Source organism: Rhipicephalus microplus, chromosome 1, assembly GCF_043290135.1.
Source record: "Rhipicephalus microplus isolate Deutch F79 chromosome 1, USDA_Rmic, whole genome shotgun sequence".
In the NCBI taxonomy this organism is placed as follows: Eukaryota; Metazoa; Arthropoda; class Arachnida; order Ixodida; family Ixodidae; genus Rhipicephalus; species Rhipicephalus microplus.
Window position 1 is genome coordinate 289038905 of NC_134700.1, and position 22056 is coordinate 289060960.

A 22056-nucleotide genomic window follows, 5' to 3' on the forward strand; every position below is an offset into this window, starting at 1 on the left:
GAATATGAGCGGCATTCACTGAACATCACACTGCAATACATTTCTCGTGTAAGTTTAATTACTGTTGGTGCGTTTCAAAGTTCGGTGGATATTGACACCTCACGTCTTAAGGGAGCCATATTTTGCATGAACTCTTCACGAAGATGAGAATGACAACATTGTTTTCACGAATAACAGCATTGCAAAATTTATTCTCGCAACTTGGTTTAGTTACTAGACTGATCTGTAACTTCTGAGTAGTGCGCTCATTATGTCGCCTATGTTGTGGTCTGTGTTTTCAGTCTGCTCCCAGGCAAGTTCCTGAACGCATCCGGTGGTTGTCACGGTGTTACACGTTCGTGTACTCTAATATTAATTTGATGATTGATTGATTGATTGATTGATTGATTGATTGATTGATTGATTGATTGATTGATTGATTGATTTGTGGGGTTTAACGTACCAAAACCACCATATGATTATGAGAGACGCCGTAGTGGAGGGCTCCGAAAATTTCTACCACCTGGCGTTCTTTAACGTGCACCCAAATCTGAGCACACGGGCCTACAACATTTCCGCCTCCTTCGGAAAAGCAGCCGCCGCAGCCGGGACTCGATCCCGCGACCTGCGGGTCAGCAGCCGCGTACCTTAGCCACTATACCACCGCGGCGGGGCGTATACTCTAATATGACCACTTGCGTAAACGTTATTTCTTATTTACCGTGTTCGGGCGCATTCCAGTCGGGACAGCGATGGCTTTTAGAAATTTTATTGTTCTTAAAAGGGAAGCCCTATGTCGCAGTCGATGAGTACCCCTTCAAACAGTCCTTTGAGAAAAACAGAGAATGGGATAAGATTATGACGTACATAACGACGAAGTTTGGCTGGAGACCTCGCAGAAAGCACGCAGTGTGTTTTTATTAACCCTTCTCATCGTTACCCTTCTCATCTCAGCACCAGGCTCCCGGGTGAGCCAAGTGAAAAACTAGTGGGTTCCCTATGGCAGTACTATTCAATTCGCTTCGCATGTGACAGCAACCACTGAGTATCTTATTTTTCCAAAACAGACGGAGTTGCTAGTTGGCGCGAAATCATCCACACTGGAGAGCTTCAGGACGTTCTTTTCTCAAATGTAAACGTCACACTCACGGAAGACTAATGGCAGTTGCAGATTGATTAGGAACGGTGCACGATCGAACGATCGAAAGCAATGTAAATATCTCGCGTATTGCAAATGTTCGAAAGTTTATTATTTATTTTTGTTATTTATTGATACTGCAATCTTTTACAAGATCATAGCAGGGGTGGTACAAAGCATAAACATAAACATCAGTGGAAACAGGCAAACAAACAATCAAAAACAAATGTAATACAAACTTATGTAACTGATAGCTGCAGTGATTCTTCGTGACAAGAGAATCAACAAAAAGCAAGGTACAAACATAGATAACAATCATTTCTGCAGTGACTCTTCAAATGCAGACAATGTGTTTAGGGTAACAACATCGTTATGTAGATTGTTCCAATCCACGATAGTCCTCGGAAAAAAAGAATATTTGAAACAATTTGTTCGTTGCATCAATGGAGAGATAGTAAGATTGTGTCTCTGTCTTGTTCCGTAACCCATTGAAAAGTGAACGATATGTGATGTGTCAACTGCATAGTGACCTTTTATTAAATGGAAATTTTAAGCGCAATATTCGATTTTGGTGCGGAATGTTTGGAAATTTGCTTTTCAAGAGAAGTTTTGTAATTGAAGTCGGACCGTACGAGTTATAAATGAACCTAACAACCTTTTTTTGCACCCTTTCAAGTTTTTGGATATCAGTCTGAGTAAACGGGTCCCATATGACCACAGCATACTCCAGTATAGGACGGATAATGGCATTGTAAGCGAGGAGACGAATACTTGGTGTGGTTGATCTTAAAGAACGCCTTAGGAAAAAAGTTTACGGAGAGATTTAGCTACTACAAAATCTATGTGCTTTGACCAGGATAGATTTTTTGTAATCCAGAAACCAAGGTACTTGTATTGAGTTACTTCTGACAGAATTGTATTGTTGGTGGAATACTGGAACAAAAGAGGGTCTTTTTTAAGGGTAATTCTCATAAAAACTGTTTTAGCGAAATTAACAGGCATCTGCCATTTGTCACACCACGAAATTACTTTTAGAAAGTTCCGATTTAGTTTAATTTGATCGTCAACTGAGGTGATCTTTTCATATAAGACACAGTCGTCGGCGTACAACCTAATGTGAACAGAAAGGTCAGTGACGATATCATTTATATATAACAAAAAAAAAGAGGCCCAAAGACGGATCCTTGAGGAACGCCCGAGTTTACAGGAGTGTGTTTAGAAGATGTATTTTTTACCGTAACAAATTGACGCCTGTTTGTTAGATATGCTGTTATCCAGTCAAGGATCTTTTTGTTTTGTAGAATACAAGTTAATTTGTGAAGTAATTTAGCATGCGAAACTTTATCGAAGGCTTTTTGAAAATCCATAAACACAGCATCCATCTGCTTCCCTTCGTTAATTGCTTGAGCAAAGTCATGCGTAATTTCCACTAATTGAGTATTCGTTGAAAAGCTCCGCCTGAACCCATGTTGAACATTTGTTAATACTTTATGAGAATTAAGGAAGGTAATTATATGTTTATGAATAATGTGTTCTAGAATTTTACATGATGTTGATATAAGGGAAATCGGTCGGTAATTCGGAATAGATGACTTGTCTCCCGCTTTGTGTAAAGGCTTAATTTTGGCGATCTTCCAGTCATCTGGTAGTTGGCCCTCATTCAACGAGTGGGTATACAAAATAAACAAATAGCGAGAACACCATTCTGCGTAGCGCTTCAAGAAGGCATTTGGAATGCCATCTGGCCCGGTTGATTTCTTAACATCCAGATTCAGCAGTAAGTTTAAAATGCCATTCTCGGAAATGACTAAGTCTGGAATAGGTGGGAGCGATATTGAAAAATCAGGAAGGATGCCGTTATCACAAGTAAAAACAGACTTGAAGTGGTTGTTGAAGGCGGAACAAACTATTTCTTCATTGCATGTTCTTTGGCCGCTTATCGTGAATGAGTCAATTGAGCGAGATGTTGGCGTGATCAGCCTCCGAAATTTCTCGGGTGATGTTTTGATAAAAGTTGGAAGCGATGTTTCGTGGTATCTTTCCTTGTCGCGCGCAATTTGCAGTTTTAGTTCGCCCGACAGGTTAGTTATCAGCGGTGTATAAGCAGCTTTATCATGAGATTTCGCTCTTTTGCTTTTTATTCGTTTAAGTTTTCGCTGTAAATGTAGCGTTTCTCTTGTAATTCAGGGGTTCCGGCATTCAGTTTTTTAACGATTTTCGGTATGAAACGCTCCATGCATTCAAAGACAATATCTTTAAAAGTAAGCCACAGATCATTCACACTGCTACCCGAGTGTTTAAAATCATCGTAATGAAAATCAAGGATATCCAGAATGGATTCATCGTCAGCTAGGGAAAAATTCGGAAAGGAAGTTTTTGTACAGCAGCGATCAACACACATATCTAAAAAGGTTAGCAAAACTGCCCTGTGATCCGAAATACCGCTGATAACTTCACATATTGCCGTGTTTTGGATTGAGCCACTCAAAAAGAATAAGTCCAAGATAGATTTTGAACCATTTAGTTCTCTAGTGTATACTTTAACAACCTGCAGAAAATCGAACGAAAAAACAATATCTAGCATTTCGTGATTAGCATTGCTAGTAGAATGAGAAGAAAAATTTTCCCAGTCAATATTAGGCAAGTTAAAATCTCCTGACAAGATGAGTTTGTCATGTGGCTTTATATTTTGCCGCAAGTAGGTTCTAAGCTTATCTAGAACACTATCAGAAGAGTTCGGGGGACGATAAACCGCACCTATAACATAACGAACTTTGCCTATATAGACTTTGCAAAATATGCCCTCAACTTCTAATATATCAGGCAATTGTTGCGGATGTAATGAGTTCTTGAAAAGTATCGCAACTCCTCCTCCTCTTCGGTTGCGGTCCTTGCGGAACACGTTATAGCCTTTTGGGACAAATTCGCTATCAAAAATTTCACTGCTTAACCACGTTTCAGTAAGTACGGCTACATCGGCATCGTGCGACAGTATGAGACCCTCAAGCTGGACTGATTTGTTGACAATGCGGCAATTCACGTTTAAGATAATGAAAGGCGATTTCGTTTTGTTATGAAGTCATTCGGAATTTCCGGAAACCTTGTAACGCTTGCCTTTTTTTTCGTCCCATCTGTATATTTTCTTGTCAATGCTTAGCTTATCAAAAATCATTTTGACCTTACTACCAGCTTCTCTTTCTTCTGCAGAACTCTGCCAGAGCTTTTTCCGAATTTCCCGCACTTTCTTAGAAAAATCTTCCGAGACCGAAAACGGGGTTCCTTTTAATTTTGGACACGACTTCAAAATATCCACCTTGTCACGATAATCTAGGAGCTTAATTATAACCGGGCGAGCTTTCTCGTTCTTTTTGCCAAGTCTGTGGCACCTTTCGATACTGCTCACCGAGATTTTAAGCTTCTCTTCGAAAACATTCGTTTTTATCTTCTCGACAAGTTCTTCGGGTGTTTCTGACGGGTATTCATCGATACCGTACACAATCAAGTTATTTTTTCTACTCCTATTTTCTAAATCGTCAACCTTTCCTAAAAGATACGACACGTTTTTTTCTAGTCTCACTACAGTATCCTTTAGTGCACACATATCTGTTTTCAAAGCACTTATTGCAGACAGCTGAACTATTAGCTACTAAAAAAGTGCTGCCTCAACGCAGCACTTTCCTAAAATATAAGAATACCTCACGCTTCGTGAACAGGTAGCGTAGGTTGCGTCCTGGCAATATTACTGGCAATTACCCGGCAATTACTGGCAATTACCCGAATTCTACAAAACTAGGCTTGGTTATGTCTTCGCAGCACGGTATAAAATAGTTATGGGTGTGTGAGCTATGGCAAGCAACAGTGAACTAATCAATGCCATAGCGCCTTGACCATATCGAAGAGTATCAGCCACTTGTTGAAGGCATTGATTGGTAATGATAAAGACCATTTCCAAAATCAGCTTTGATTTCAGTTTCTTTATTGTATACATATAATACAACCCACGGGAGTCGGAAGATTTGATCACTTGGGAGCAGTGCAGTGCCTAAAACACCGTAAACTACGCTTTAGGGCTTTGTACAATTGATGTGAAATAATAGCAGAATGTGCACTAGAGTTTGGATATTCAAACGGCTGCTATATAGAATAAGTAAGCTTACCCGAAATGATTTTCGCAATGAACCAACAACGCCCTATTCACGGGATTTGAAATTCATCAGCGATGAGGAATAAGCTGCAGCTGTGTAGAGGAGCCAGTTGAAACACCATGTACCTTTGTTAAATGGAACACGGTAAGCCCCGTAGGGCCGACATTTCACAATCAAAATTTATATATTACACGTGTCCTATGCTGCTGTGCTGGCTATGACGCCCAGCGATGCCTGCTCCGAATGGTGTTGAACCAACTGTACTCCGGATTGTTTGTTGGACACAAGACTCTAAGTCCTTGGACGTGCGCTTCGATAGCGCAAAAAGCAACTAAAGCACTGCTGAAGTACCTGAGCGACCGCGTGTACACTGCATGTGTTCTAAGTGTACTCGTGACATTGTGTATATTTGTTTCTTCTTTTCTTCGGTGACTTTTTCCCATATATATATATATATATATATATATATATATATATATATATATATATATATATATATATATATATATATATATATATATATATATATATATATATATATATGAGTGCAGGGTAGCAAACCCAACGTGCATTTGGGTAACCTTCCTGATTTTCCTTGCATCTCTCTCTCTCTCTCTCTCTTCACGTGTATTCGAATATTGCAATCGAAGTTTGTAATCGATGTGGATAGCCTTCAGATTTGTTTGTTTTATGAAATCGCGAATGATTCGCCGCGTGTACCTCATATGATGTGCAGTTGTCTTTTTTGCAGTCAACATAAACTAAAAAGCTGCCGCATTCCGATGTAAGGATAACATGACGCCACTTCTTCACTTTCTGATCATACCAGCCCATGTCCCAGCTCTTCGGGGATTATACGAGTGCACGTTCTGACTGAAGAAGTCAATATTTATAGGCTCGATTCTTCTCTCCGCACCAATATTGCGGACGTTAGCACTCTACATAATTGATTGTGATAGCCATACAAATGCATTCTTTTCCGGAAATATTACTCGATATATAGGTGGAAAGCGCCCGCCTCCCTGTGGCGCCTTGAGATCTTCTACTTGCTCACTACAACCGAACGACGTCAATAATCAATAACTGATAGAAGCATCTCAAGTGCCTTGGAAGAGGCAGATAACTTGGAAGAGGCTTGACCGTGCCCTACTCTTTATGGAAAGCTAGCCAGCGTGTTTCGTCCTCGTAACTCGTTCTTAAGCAGAAGCCTCGATTTCTGTGGTACGGCGTGGTAAGTCCCGTTATAAGTGTATCCCGACCCAAGATATCAATCTTCATTTTGATCTGCATGCGATGGCGTGGCAGTCAGATAGGTATACTCTAGTGTCGTTATAGTACTTTCTAGTTAGTCGCAATTCAGGCGATTTATTGCGGTTAACTGAACTATACAAGCATTTCAGTATGAATACTCAGTCAGTGAGCTGTGGCAAGCAAGAGTGAACTAATCAATGCCATAGTATAGTATAGTATAGTATAGTATAGTATAGTATAGTATAGTATAGTATAGTGTGTGTGCGTGTGTGCGTGTGTGTGTGTGTGCGTGCGTGTGTGTGTGTTTGCGTGCGTGCGTGCGTGCGTGCGTGCGTGTGTGTGTGTGTGTGTGTGTGCGTGCGTGCGTGCGTGCGTGCGTGCGTGCGTGCGTGCGTGCGTGCGTGCGCGTGCGTGCGTGCGTGCGTGCGTGCGTGCGTGTGCGTGTGTGTGTGTGTGTGTGTGTGTGTGTGTGTGTGTGTGTGTGTGTGTGTGTGTGTGTGTGTGTGTGTGTGTGTGTGTGTGTGTGTGTGTGTGTGTGTGTGTGTGTGTGTGTGTGTGTGTGTGTGTGTGTGTGTGTGTGTGTGTGTGTGTGTGTGTGTGTGTGTGTGTGTGTGTGTGTGTGTGTGTGTGTGCACGAGTTTAGAGGAAGCTACATGACTCCTATGGGATCCTTGTATAACAAGAACTATAAAGCGATTATTTATTACAGCATGGTAGAAATTACACACTGCAAGCTTAATAATAAAAGTACTAATAAAATTACTTTCAATGCTATAATAGGACTACATAAGAAGCAGTCTCACGTATAAATGATACACATCATAGGTTTGCAACAATTTTAATGTGAAACCAGCTGACTGGCCTAAACCTGTGCTGAATGCGAAAGCGGTCGTTTCAGGCAGTGTGCGGCTCACTGAGTAGGCGATAGTAGCGATGCGATTCGACTATTTGTATGACGACATGTACAGTCAGTTTCAAAATTTTAGAGACTATGAGACGCGAGAAAACGAGCCTAAAAGGTTGCAGGCTACTGCTCTTTCAGCCAGAAGCCTTGAATTTATATTTCCCGCCTTTCCTTGAACGCGCTAAAAAAATCACTTTGCAGTTCGACTGAACAAAGTCACAAAACACGAAAAAAAATCTGTTTTCTTGGAGTTAGTGGCCTCTGCAAACTCTTGATTGATTGATATGTGGGGTTTAACGTCCCAAAACCACTATATGATTATGAGCGACGCCGTAGTGGAGGGCTCCGGAAATTTAGACCACCTGGGGTTCTTTAACGTGCACCCAAATCTGAGCACACGGGCCTACAACATTTCCGCCTCCATCGGAAATGCAGCCGCCGCAGCCGGGATTCGAACCCGCGCCCTGCGGGTCAGCAGCCGAGTACCTTAGCCACTAGACCACCGCGGCGAGGCTCTGCAAACTCTTGACACCTTTAAACGGTACTAAGATGTTCTTACAAGAACAAATGTCTGACCTGAAATGAATAATCTATTTACCACGTCTAACCTTTATTTGCCTTCCTAAACTAGTTTTGGTGTGGTTATTCGATCGCTTTTTCGTCGAGCAAAGTCTGTCAGTCCTGAAGGCAACATCAAAGTAAAGTGGGCCATTTCGAGAGGCGATATTACTATGACAAGGTTGATTCCGGACACTTTGTAATCCGTACTCGATCATGATCGCCTTGGTTATCTCGGTTTCAGCGTTCGTGCAGTCATGGATGCCACATCGACGCTGCGAGCTTTGCTCCTGCTCGGAGGTAACCTGCTGGCCGGGCCCTTCGTCTACTGGCTTCACATTCGGGCAGACGTTCGGCAAGAGTGGCTCGTGTAAGGGATCTATGGTGTGCTGTGCTACATCAACTGAAGTGCAAAGGCGACATTTAACGGCGGAGTAAACTTAGCAGAGCGTGCGTCCATAATCTCTAAACAGGAACTACGCAATCAAGCATGAAACGTCACGCCCTCTCTTTGTTCGTCCTCTTTTTCATCTTCTGCTTTGTTCACAGAACACGTGCACTGATTTGTCTGGCACAATATTCTGATAACTGATAAAGAACGAATTCATAAAGACAAATTACTGGCTATATATATATATATATATATATATATATATAATTTTTCGACGAGGCACGATTCAAGCCCGTCTAGAAAAAATAGACAGAGAAAGAGAGAAAGAAAGACATAGATATGATAGGTGATCAAAAAATATAAAACACAGGAAGAAAGACAAAGATGGAGATGAAGAAAGAAAGATAATAATAAATAGAAGAAACGACGGCCTCCCAGCTCCGCTGTTTGTATAAACTTTCTACCTATATTGCAAAGCAATTTTAAAGTGTGCGATTTTTTTTTGTGAGGGGTAAAAAGAATATTATCTTCTTGCCAGTTATCGGGATCATGTAATAGGGAACGAAACCCGTACCTCTGCCCTGTAGCATGTTGCTTATTGCGGCCAGCTCTGACACATCATATATATTGCCACCTGGCCATGAACTGCGGCGAGCACGAGCCCGCATCGAGGAGAAAAACGAGGAAGAAGTTGTTGGGCTAGCGCTCTCTCGCCGAGGCTTTTGTTTTTTGGTTGTGGTGTCCCTGACCTGCGCCTCTGTGACTACGCGGTATTCTTTACCTGAAGTCCCTCTTGTTCACGCGCGACAACTGGTGGAGGTGCTGGGTATTCCCAGTCAATGATCCAAACGCCTCCTGGGAGCCCTATACCCGCAGTCGCAACACCTGTCCACCGGGCCAGCCGGAGAATCCGAGGATTGTCCCCCGAGCGTGAACCTCTACCGGAGATGGCATCAACTGCACCACCCCAGAGCGGTACGGAAAATATTCCGATGGCTAATTACACGCTGCAGAAGCCACGAGTGCCACCTGGCCATGAACTGCGGCGAGCACGAGCCCGCATCGAGGAGAAAAACGAGGAAGAAGTTGTTGGGCTAGCGCTCTCTCGCCGAGGCTTTTGTTTTTTGGTTGTGGTGTCCCTGACCTGCGCCTCTGTGACTACGCGGTATTCTTTACCTGAAGTCCCTCTTGTTCACGCGCGACAACTGGTGGAGTCGCTGGGTATTCCCAGTCAATGATCCAAACGCCTCCTGGGAGCCCTATACCCGCAGTCGCAACACCTGTCCACCGGGCCAGCCGGAGAATCCGAGGATTGTCCCCCGAGCGTGAACCTCTACCGGAGATGGCATCAACTGCACCACCCCAGAGCGGTACGGAAAATATTCCGATGGCTAATTACACGCTGCAGAAGCCACGAGTGCCGAAGGTGTTCCGTGGCTCCATGTTGGAGGATGTTGTGGACTGGTTGGCTCACTTTGAACGCGTTGCGGCTTTCAACGAGTGGACCGACGCCAACAAGCTGCGGAATGTATATTTCAGCCTTGAGGACGGAGCTCGTACTTGGTACGAAAACCGCGAACCCTTCTCGTCGTGGACGATGTTTTGCCGTCAGCTGCTGGCAAGTTACGCTGACCCCCATCGCCGTGAACGAGCGGAACGGGCCATCCAATCACGCATCCAAATGCCGAACGAGAGCGTGATGGCGTACGTGGAGGACATGACGAGCCTTTTCCGTCGCGCTGACCCAGGTATGGGAGAAGACAAGAAGTTGCGCCACCTAATGCGAGGAGTTAAGGAGCAACTCTTCGCTGGTCTCGTGCGAAGTCCCCCGAATACTGTGGCAGAGTTTTTAACTGAAGCAACGACAATGGAAAACATGCTGCAGCAGCGATCAGCTGTGTACGACCGCCACGTGAATGTTGCCTCGCCGGTGGACCAGATTGGAGTTGCGGGGAGTAACGTCAATCTCGAAGCTCTCTGCGACCTCATCAGATCGGTGGTACGCGACGAGCTGCAGAAGATTCACGGGCCGCCTCCACCTGCTGCGGGATCCATCTCCAGCCTCATCAGGAGTGAAGTACAGCAGGCTTTGCAAGTCCCGCTGTCCAACGATGCTTCCCCGCCTGTACCGATCGAGCCTCACCGTGCATCTTATGCCGAGGCTGTGAGCTGTTACGTCGCTCCTGCATCGTACGCCGAAGCTGCGAGTCGTTACGCTCCTCCACGCCGTTTCGTACACCCTGCACATCGCGATCCACTCCCAGCAGTTCAACCAGTCCAGCATTTCGAGAATCGGCAGCTCCTCCCGCGGAAATCGGACGTATGGCGCACACCGGACAGGCGGCCGCTGTGCTACCACTGTGGCGAAGCCGGACACGTGTACCGCGAATGCCAGTACCGTCGCCTCGGACTTCAGGGTTTCGCCGTCGACTCACCCAGGCCAAGATTTGGCGAAAGACCCAGAGCGATTGAGGAGTACCTGTCCGAGCAGCGCATGCCACTGCTCCCGCGGCGCCAGTCACGATCACCATCTCCAAGAAGGTCTTCGTCAAGTGTCCCGAACTACCCAGGGGCGGCGCCAGCACGGCCGCTCAGCCCTAGGCGGGAAAACTAACGACAGCGACCTTCGGGGGCGGGGCCGCTGATAAACGACACGAACAAGGGCCCCAATCCATGCGAGTACGTACCAGCAGTGGTTCAACGACGACAGCTCCCGAATCAGAAAGCCGACTTTCCCTAGATATACCTGTAGTGCTCGACGGCCGCCACGATATTACAGCTTTATTAGACACAGGGGCCGACTACTCCATCATGAGCAGAAAACTGGCGACGCATCTCAAGAAAGTGGGTACGCCGTGGTACGGGACACGAATCCGTACAGCCGGCGGGCACGTCGTCACCCCTCTCGGTATCTGCACGATTAGAGTCGGCATTCGCAAACGCACATTTCTCTGCAGCTGCCTTATACTTCCTGAATGCTCCCGAGACCTCATCCTAGGCATCGACTTTTTACGTGAATACGGCGCTATCATTGACCTCCGACAGCGCACAGTGACGTTCTCTACAGACAAAGCAGAAAAGCCTGATGACAGCCATCTCAGTTCGCTTCGTGTTTCGGCCGACATAATCACGTTGCCTCCACGTTCAAGCATCCTGGTTGAAGTCGTGTGTGACGAGATACGTGACGGTGAGGCAGTCGCCGAAGGCAACTTGACACTTTTGTTTAGCATAGGTGTCTGCGCAGCCCGCAGCCTCATTACGCTTCACGACAGACGTGCCACGCTGCTTGTGACAAATTTTAGTAATGAGCAGCGGCACCTGTTTCGACGCACCGCTATCGCTTTCGCCTACCCCATCGAAGACGTTGCTGAATGTTTTTCTGCCGCATCAATAAATAGTGGGCTACAATCGACATCGACCGGCGTTTCTAAGGCTCTTGAAAAGGTGGACATCAATTCGAGCCTCACGCAGAAAGAACGCACAGCGCTGCAGGAGCTGTTGCTTGAATTTCAAGAGTGTTTCGCTTCATCCTCAAAGGTGCGTCAAACGCCCCTTATGAAACACCGGATTATTATACACACCGATGTCTCGCCCATAAAGCAACAACCCTACCGAGTTTCTGCCAAAGAACGTGACGCGATCAATGCTCAAGTCGAAGAGATGCTTCAGGATGATGTTATACAGCCGTCCAATAGTCCATGGTCATCGCCAGTCGTTCTTGTAAAGAAAAAGGACGGAACGTTGCGTTTCTGCGTGGACTACAGAAAGCTGAACGACGTGACAAAAAAAGACGTGTATCCTCTGCCACGCATCGATGATTCACTAGACAGACTACGGCGAGCAAGGTATTTTTCATCCATAGACTTGAAAAGCGGATACTGGCAGATTGAGGTTGATGAAAGAGACCGAGAAAAAACTGCTTTTGTTACACCGGACGGCCTGTATGAATTCAAGGTGCTTCCCTTCGGCCTGTGTTCTGCACCAGCGACATTCCAAAGAATGATGGACACTGTTCTTACCGGTCTGAAGTGGAACACCTGCTTAGTTTATCTCGATGATGTCGTCGTATTTTCGGTCACTTTCGAGGAACACTTGAAACGTCTGCAGGCTGTTCTGGAAGCACTCCACTCCGCGAACCTCACGCTGAAGCCAGAAAAATGCCACTTTGGCTATAAAGAACTTAAATTTCTGGGGCATGTTGTGAGCGCAGACGGTGTTCGACCTGACCCCGACAAGACAACCGCCGTAGCCTCCTTTCCCGTTCCCCGTGACAAGAAAGCAGTACGCCGCTTCCTCGGTCTGTGCGCCTACTATCGTCGCTTCATCGCCAATTTTTCTAGAATTGCCGAGCCTCTGACTCGTCTCACACGTGACGACGTACCATTCGTTTGGAATGAAGAACAGAACGCGGCTTTTATCGATCTACGTGAGCGTATGCAGGCACCACCAGTTCTTGCTCACTTCGACGAGGATGCTGCCACGGAAGTTCATACCGACGCGAGCAATGTAGGTCTCGGCGCCGTGCTTGTCCAACATCAAGAAGGCACCGAGCGCGTGATAGCTTACGCCAGCCGTGCCCTGTCTCGCGCCGAGATGAACTATTCCACCTCGGAGAAAGAGTGCCTAGCAGTAGTGTGGGCCACTATGAAATTCAGGCCTTACCTCTACGGTCGTCACTTTAAAGTAGTTACTGATCATCACTCATTGTGCTGGTTAGCCAATTTACGAGACCCGTCTGGGCGTCTGGCACGATGGAGCCTTCGTTTGCAAGAGTTTGACCTTACCATTGTCTATAAATCAGGCCGCAAGCACGAAGATGCTGATTCCTTGTCACGTGCACCTACTGGAGTTTGTGATCCCGACAATGACGATGACTGCGGCTTCCTCGGAGTCCTCACTGCAACAGACTTGATCGCACGACAACACGATGACGTCGAGATTCGCGCAATCATTGACCAACTAGAAGGACGCAACACACCCGTACCTCGGCACATCTCTCGCAATCTCTCTTCGTTCTGCCTGCGGAACGGTGTCTTGTATAAATCAAACTCGAACGGCAATGGGAAAGCCTACTTGCTAGTGGTCCCATCTGACATGCGAGACGACATTCTTCTGGCCTGCCACGACGAACCCACATCCGGGCATCTAGGTTCTTCACGAACTCTCGCCAGAGTTCAACAGGCGTACTACTGGCCGAGACTTGCTATGTACGTCAAGAGATATGTGAAAAGCTGCCGTGAATGTCAACGCCGCAAATCTCCGCCACTGAAGCCTGCAGGCCTGCTGCAACCAATCACACCACCAAGGTCGCCGTTCGATCAAATAGGCATGGATTTACTGGGGCCGTTTCCTCTGTCATCTGCCGGTAACGAATGGATAGTTGTAGCGACAGATTATCTAACGAGATACGCCGAGACAAGAGCCCTGCAACGAGCTACAGCTTCCGATGTTGCCCAGTTTTTCGTCGAACAGATCGTTCTTCGCCATGGCGCCCCGTCTTGCGTCATCACTGATCGCGGAACAGCTTTCACGGCTCAGCTCATTGACGATGTATTCAAGCTAAGCTTCACGAGCCATCGCAAGACGACGGCGTATCATCCGCAGACTAACGGCCTGACGGAACGACTTAATAAGACCATCGCCGATATGTTGTCCATGTATGTAGACGTTCAACACAAGACGTGGGATCAGGTTCTTCCATACGTAACATTCGCCTACAACACTGCCATCCAAGAAACGACACGATTCACACCGTTCCGTCTCGTCTATGGGCGTGAGGTCCAGACCATGTTGGACGCTATGTTGCCACACGATTACGACGGGTCGCTCACACCTGACGCTGAGCAGCTTGCTCAGTTTGCCGAAGAAGCTCGACAGTTGGCACGCCTGCATATCACGCAACAACAAACTGCAGATGCACGCCGCTACAATCTTCGCCATCGACAGGTCGAATACCACCCAGGAGATCTAGTTTGGGTATGGACTCCGGTTCGCCGCCAAGGGTTGTCCGAAAAGCTCCTGAGTCGCTACTTTGGACCCTACAAAGTAGTGCGTCGCATCAGTGACGTGAATTATGAGGTGGTTCCATATGGAACCATGTCACCCCAGCGTCGAAAGCACTACCCAGAGATTGTTCACGTTGTACGGCTCAAGCCGTACTTCGTACGTTAGTGGGACCGTGCCTCAGCCTTGTTCTTTTGTTGTTGTTTTTTTTCTTAAGTGTGCCCACAGTGTGCATGTCTGCTTTACTTCCGCTTATCCACTACCATTCGCGCGAGCATCGGGGCGATGCTTTTTTTTTTCAGTGGGGGAATAATGCCACCTGGCCATGAACTGCGGCGAGCACGAGCCCGCATCGAGGAGAAAAACGAGGAAGAAGTTGTTGGGCTAGCGCTCTCTCGCCGAGGCTTTTGTTTTTTGGTTGTGGTGTCCCTGACCTGCGCCTCTGTGACTACGCGGTATTCTTTACCTGAAGTCCCTCTTGTTCACGCGCGACAATATGTACTGCCTCCATTTGATGCATACATAAAGACAAACTATTCGCAGAAAGCGCGGCACGTCGTTACATCACCGAAAGACCCGAACGCTGACTTGCGCTAGGTGAGCGTTTGTTTACGTCCACTGGATTCAATCACATTTACTCCGCATTTTGTTCTATGTTAAAAACGTGTTGGTCTTTACTCTTGCTTCTATTACTCGTGACCGTAAAATTAAAGCGTAAAAAAAACACTAGGCAAACGAGCGCTGTCCAACGCATGTTTATTTCTGTGTGTTCGTCTGTCATTTTTTACGCTGTTATTTTACGCTCGTACATAACAAACTAGCCCGATTCAGTGCCATTGTCAAGTTCTATTACTCAGCTACGTAATTTCAATACTTCTTCTAGCGCAAATATTCCTCGGAATATTTTCACCGCAATAATGGCAAGGTCGGCTTGACGAAGCATCGTCTGATCGGGAACAAGCATGAACTTTCTGACAACGGGTACTCTGTTTCTTTTGTACATTCCGTAGAGAACCGTGAGTGCGACGATGCCACCAGGCGCGCGGTGCAGCGCCAAGCTTGCGCAGCGATTCCCCAAGTGTCAGGTGTTGGTGAAGCGTTGGCACGAGTTCTGCGAACGTTCGATGTGGGCATCACGTGTGTTCCTGCCCGCTAACTTAACCACGAGCTGGTCCACCTGAAGGACCCTTGCAAAATATTATGCATCTGTCTCGAAATCTCAACTCTCGCAAATCAAGGAACCCCTGAATACAAAGAACGCTCAAGAAAAGAAAGCTCCCAGCCATTGTTCACGAAATTGCGTGCGCTGACTGCGATTATGTTACTATCGGGGAGAGTGGTAATTTGAAAGACGACTAAATTACCACATGAATGACGGCAGAAAGATGAACGTGGCGTCCAACGCGCTCGCGGAATACGTGGCTAATAAAGGGAAAAAAGACAACCACCCGTTTGTATAGCACAAAGCCACGGGGAAATCTGTACGGATTTCTCAGAAAGAAAAGCCTCTTTGCCGAAACATTTGTCTTGGTGCGGGGTTTAAACCTGGGATCAACGCATTTGTGTGGCGGTCGCTCTGTCAATCGAGATATAACCAGGAAGCTAGCAATTTACAGCACGCGGGCGAATTCACAGACCACTCGAAGCACATGGACACGAGTAATGCAAATGAGTTCTGCGAAAACCCGTAAGGTGGCGGAAGGATTAAGAAAGCGATAGAAGACAACAAACCGTTTGTAGTACGAAGCCGCAAGGAAATCCATACGTATTTCTAAGAAAGAAAAGTGCTGTCAATTACTATAGTTTCCTGGTTAGCTCAATTGACAGAGCGACCGCCCCGAAAAAGCATTGGTCCCGGGCTCGAACCCCGGACCAGGACGAATTTTTTGTCAACTATGAGGCTTTTCTTCCTGAGAAATCCGTACGGATTTCCTTGTGGCTTCATCCTACATACGGGTGGTTGTCTTGTTTCCCTTTCTTAATACTTCCGCCACCTTGCAGGTTTTCGCAGAAGTTATTTGCAACATGTGGCTAAATCTAATCAGAACAGTGGCTGGGCCAATGCACAAGTAATCTCAAAGAAAAGACAATGGTATTCGCGTCAATATCTGAAATTCCTTCGTATCCAGAATACGAAAAAATTGCTGAAAAAAAAATGATGGCAATCTGCCACCAGCGTTTGCCAGGTGTCTCGGCAGAGTTCTACGACAGGCATAAGCCCACTTCGCTGGGCCACTTTACTGTGAACAAGGCTACCGTGCAGTAGCCTAATCTTCAATTTTTATAATGTTTCAAACCTTTTTATTTTGGTCGTCGCTTTTTCACTTCGTTTCTTCTTCATATAGTATACTGGCAGATAGGACAAAACAGTGGCATGAGAACATGAAGACATTTACCACGTTGAGAGTCCCAGAATTTTCGCCTGTTTCCTTTTCAAAGAACACTACACGACGAACGCAAAACGAAGAGAGATAAATATATGTATAGCTCCATCATCTCATATATATATAGTTCTCACACCTCTGTTGCAGTATACTGGAGCTTTCAATGGATCGAATTTTTTTTTTTGCGTTTTACAGATACCATCGTACTGCCCTTCTTTTTTCCGGAGGTGCCTTGTTCGGCATGGCTTTCGTCGACATGCTGTACTTAGGATCCAGGGAGCTGAGCCAGACCGGGACTCACGAGAAGCCAGTGGCAGAAATAGTTGTCTGCATCGGGTTTGCTGTGGGCCTCTGCCTCCAGCAGTTGGACGTTTTTATTACCAGCTGGGCTGAACGCAGGAGGATATCGAGAAGCGTGTAAGTGAAAAAAAAATAGCCCCATAATTTGCCATCTGTACTGAATTCTATGCGACTATTTGATGTCTCGCAACTTGTAAGCATTCTCCTCGCAGATCAGCCACAGAGAGCACCATGCTGTCTTCTTACTCGGAAAACGTCGACTATGGCGCCACAGAATCTGCTTGCGCTGTTCATGGAAGGCCTCGAGAAGATAAACCATTGCCCCACGTGGGCCTGTGGGCTTCCTTGGGAGCCCTCGGGTGTCTGTGCATCTACTACACGCTGCACTGTCTTAATCTAGGTGTGTTGCCCGATCAAGCCACAGCCGAAGCCACCGGTGCCTTCAAGACCGTTGAAGTTAATACTGTCTTGGGCTCGGTCACACTCGCCGTGGTGATGTACTCGTCCCAACTACAGCCTTCGGGGCTCCTCGCGGCATCGTTTCTGTCATCTGTGCTACCAGCTATTGCCTACATTGTAGGCTGCTTCGCGACCAAGTGGAGTATCTCGATGTTCTACGCAGGCATTGTGGACACGTTTTGCTGTGGCGTGCTCATGTGCGCGAGCGTTCTCGGGGTAGTGTGTCCATACAGTCAATCTAAGGCGGGGTGCAATTCTTTTCCGCCTGCGGCAGCTGGCCTCGTGTGCGCGATCCTAGTGCGTTTTGCCTTTCCCGGAGCATGGTGACCACGTCATACGCAGGGACAAACAATGTCGCATGACTCACGGATGGAGGAAATTGCGTGAGGTGTTTCTCTAGAATCTTCTGACATGTCGGCAATGTTGTACTCCCCTTGCTGACTTGTCAATGACACGACGTGTTTTGCATCTTTGTGAAGAAGTCCCGACGTCTTGAATAAGGTTTAAGTGTCGTGATATAGACAGTGCTTGCAGTACGCATCGTCAAAAACAGTGCACTGAAATCAACTGTGACATCAGTATCCAAGTGTCACGTTCTGAGAACAGATGTACCTGGTATCCTGCGTAGACAGTGAGAAGAAGAGAAGGTTTGTAACCTCATCAACGATATAAGTGACGAACTGTAACACGTCTTTGTAACAGTGAATTGTGGACGCATATGCGGTGACCTTGGGTAGCCTCGCTCACATGTACAAGGTAGCATGTTTTTGTACACTTCTTTCAAATGATACATTAGACTACTTGGACATATCAAACAGCATTGCTATATCTATGCATTTACCCTTAAAGCATTTTTATCGCCCCATCAGTGTACGGAAATATTTATTTTCAAACAGTCGTCAGATTTTTGGCAGATGCTTACGCACTGCCCTTTCTCCTGACACAGTATTTGCTCTTCATGGATAATTGTGGTGGGAGAGATATTATTTGTTCTCTTTTAGACGTCTTCTCACCATGGTTGCTTATAAATTAGTGGCTTTCTGAAATCGAGGTTGCAGGTTCCATGCTGGCCACCGCGGCTGCTTTTCTATGAATACAACAGTCAAACGCATTCCTGTACTTAGACATATGTGCACGTTAACGATCCTAACAGTGTATAGCCAGGCGGGGCCACGACACACACATGCCGGTGCCTCCTCTAACCTTTTAATTAATAAAGGCTCCTCCCCCCCCCCCCCTCCAAAAAAAATTCTGCCTACACCACTGAACGAGCCCCAGGCTGCAAGACAGCTACCTACGCAACCATACTACTAAGCGTGCTTCACAGTCGCGTCGTGGTTTTCAAGTTAATACCATGAAATGTATATACAGGGTGCTCCAGCTATCTTTATCCAGAGTTTAAAAATATACCGAGACACGGAATTACGACGCGACCAAATGCATGTTGCTGACAATTTCCTGGAGTCATACAATTTCTTGTGTTCTAAAATATTGTTTAATTAGATGTGTTTAATTCACGATTTTTGAAGAAACAAAGATGGATAAAAAATTCAATGATAAAGTTCTAGATCGGTTTGCGAAAGCTCAATGAGACAGTTTCGTACTTTATATCGGTTAGTTGTTAGTGTTTTTCTGCAAACTACAAGCCCCACCGTGGTGGTCTAGTGGCTATAAGGTACTCGGCTGCTGACCCGCAGGTCGCGGGATTGATTCCCGGCTGCAGCGGCTGCATTTCCGATGGAGCCAGAAATGATGTAGGCTCGTGTGCTGAGATTCAGGTGAACGTTAAAAAACCCCAGGTGGTCGAAATTTCCGGAGCCCTCCACTATGCCATCTCTCATAATCATATGGTGGTTTTGGGATGTTAAACCCCACATATCAACGAATGTGCAAACTACAAAGTCCCGCAAAATACGAAAAAAATGGCAGTGGCTTAGCTTAGCTGTGCCAGGATATACGTAGCGTTAGCAAAGGTTCAGCTGATTATTCTGAGTTTTCCAGAGTGTCTAGGATTAGCTTGATTATCATGCTTACTGCTGCTGCAATGACACACAGGGCATACGTATTATGTGGCACATGTATATTTTCTTCTCAACGTCCAGGTAGCTTCTCTAATGCCACAAAGACGGCTCGGTGGTCAGTGAAGTAACACGCTGCCATCTCTATGGCTCCAACACGGTATTTGGAATTGTCTGTCTTTCTGTGATAGCATAGCAGCGCCCGCGCTGGCGCCAATATGTCTGTCAAGGCCATGACGTCCCTCCTCTGGAAAGCTTTCCTGGTTGTCTAGAATTAGCGTGGTTATCATGCTTACAGCTGTTCCAATGACACACACATGGTATACGTATTATGTGGCACATGCATATTTATTTCGCCGGGCAACTACTTCGGGATCCGATGAGTTAAGCTTCTCCGTTCTAGTGCACCGTTAAGCAGCATTTGCACTTTCCTTCTCGATGGCTATACCACTGTGGCAAACGCCAGTCAGAGGCGCTATCCAGCGGCTCCAGCGCCGTGTCAGATGGCAACTGCACAGGGAAGGCACGCGCGTCGGCGTTCATACGTCTACCAAGACTATGACGGCACTCCTCTGGAAAGCGCACACCGGCGGCGGCGAGTCGCGCGCGGCCGCGGCCGAGTGCGAGGGAGGTGCCGGCTCCGGTGCGTGACACCACTGATCGTCTGCGCAGCGCATCGAATTGCGCGCACACCGGCGGCGAGCCGCGCGCGGCGGCGCTGAGTATCATTGCGCATGCGCAGACCAGTACCACGCGAAATTGGCTCAGCGAGGCCAGTGTAGCTCACGCTACAAATTTTCCACTGGACAAATCCGCTCGCGCGTCAGTGCGCAAGATGATTCTAGTGCTCCCTAACGTTCCACATACGAACGACCATAGCATTTGCCCGATAGTGCTGTCTTGACAGGGCCGCAACGAAGGTGGTGGCTTTGCGATGAACATGTTTTGCTATCGGTCACAAAAGCGGCAACCGGTTCTTGAGTGCTTATCTCAGTCATGAACCGGTGCGAGGGAAGCGCACTGCCGTTCGTACGCGGAACGTTAGAGAGCACCAGAATGACGGCGCGCGTAGGCGCGGCAGTCGGTTTGTTTCGTGTAATTGTTTTCTATTTCGCCGACGTTTGTAGTTAGCACAAAAACACTAATGTATAACAAATATAAAGTTTAAAACTGTCTAAGCGTACATTTTGCAAAGCGATTCACAACTTTCTCATTGAAATTTTTTATCCATCTTTGTTCCTTCAGATGTTAGTTAATTTAACATATCTAATTAAACATTATTTTAAAACGCAAAAGATAGTCTTACTAACTCCAGGCAACAGTCAGCTACATGCATTTGGTCGCGTCGTGATTGCGTGTCTTGGCATACTTTTAAACTCTGGCTAAAGAGAGCTGGGGTACGTTGTATGATTACTTCTTATTCATTGTAGAAATGCAGCTCATTGAAATTGGCCTGTTATCAGCTTTCTATTGCACGTTTCTATTTCTGTTTTTGTATATCATCAAAGATATATACGTGACAATAAGTAAACTACTGGCAATGACAGTAAATAAGGAAATATGCCGTTCAGTCAGCGCGTTGCACATAACAATACGTGATTTACTAATACCAGGCTATTTTCGAAAATTGTTTGTGTATTGTGTCACGAGCTAGCGTTTTCTTTTCTTGAATGAAATACTCTGTCACAGGTAATCCTGCGCGAACCTCTGTGGTAAATATCTATAGTTACGGTGAGTGTCTGTAGAATGCTCTTATCTTCTTCGATATTGAAGCGAAAATTCGGGTCATTCGTTATGCGATTAATACTCTTCGATGATTTCATGATTCATTATGTAATGACTGTATGATAAATTGTGCAAGACCTATAGCGCATTCGGACAAGACCGATACCTGGTTCCCATGCGCATGCTATTTGTTTTGTATAGCTGGACAACAACAAATAAATAAACAAATTATCATCTTCAAATTAAGTTTATTCATACACTATACGTCTCATCGGAGGAAGCATTATTTTGCACTGCGTGGCAGAAGAAATGCCCCCAACATCCCTACATTTTTTTCATCATTTTATTGAACTGCAGGCACTGAATTTTCAGCTATTGCCTGCTTGCACCGTGATGCTAAGACACACAACTAGAAATGTTCAGGGACAGCTTTTTCTTTGAGCATTTGCTTGTGTTTTGGATAGAGCGTTGCAATAAATTGCTACGCACCAACTGGTCCTCTTTTCTAGAGTCTCCATTCGCCTAAAATATGCAGTCACTGAATGTTAATGTAGCACATCAATTCTGCACCTAACGACACAGCACCTTCCTGCAAGTACTTCAGAGTTGACATGACGCCGTCGTTTTTATAAAACGACCTCGCACGCTGGTTAAGTGTGTTCCGAGGCGCCGCACTATGTTATTGACAGCTCAAGCTAAATCTGTGTCCTTCGAAATAAAATTAACTCGTGAATCATATATGCTCGGTTAAACAGAACAAAACATGAACTTTATTTTTTTTTAAGGTCCGGTGATTTATCC

The 22056-nt window shown here is 46.1% G+C and overlaps 1 protein-coding gene across 1 annotated transcript in view; it reads left to right on the top strand.

The window, feature by feature from the left end:
- The window catches only part of LOC119159387 (uncharacterized), a 42720-nt gene extending 21223 nt beyond the window's left edge, over positions 1-21497 (top strand). Inside the window, exons 2-4 of the mRNA XM_075865106.1 lie at positions 8220-8345; positions 16949-17170; positions 17266-21497. Coding sequence (XP_075721221.1) covers positions 8233-8345; positions 16949-17170; positions 17266-17839 — 909 coding nt within the window. The 5' untranslated portion in view covers positions 8220-8232 and the 3' untranslated portion in view covers positions 17840-21497. The remainder of the gene's footprint in view (positions 1-8219; positions 8346-16948; positions 17171-17265) is intronic.
- Positions 21498-22056: the final 559 nt, after the last annotated feature.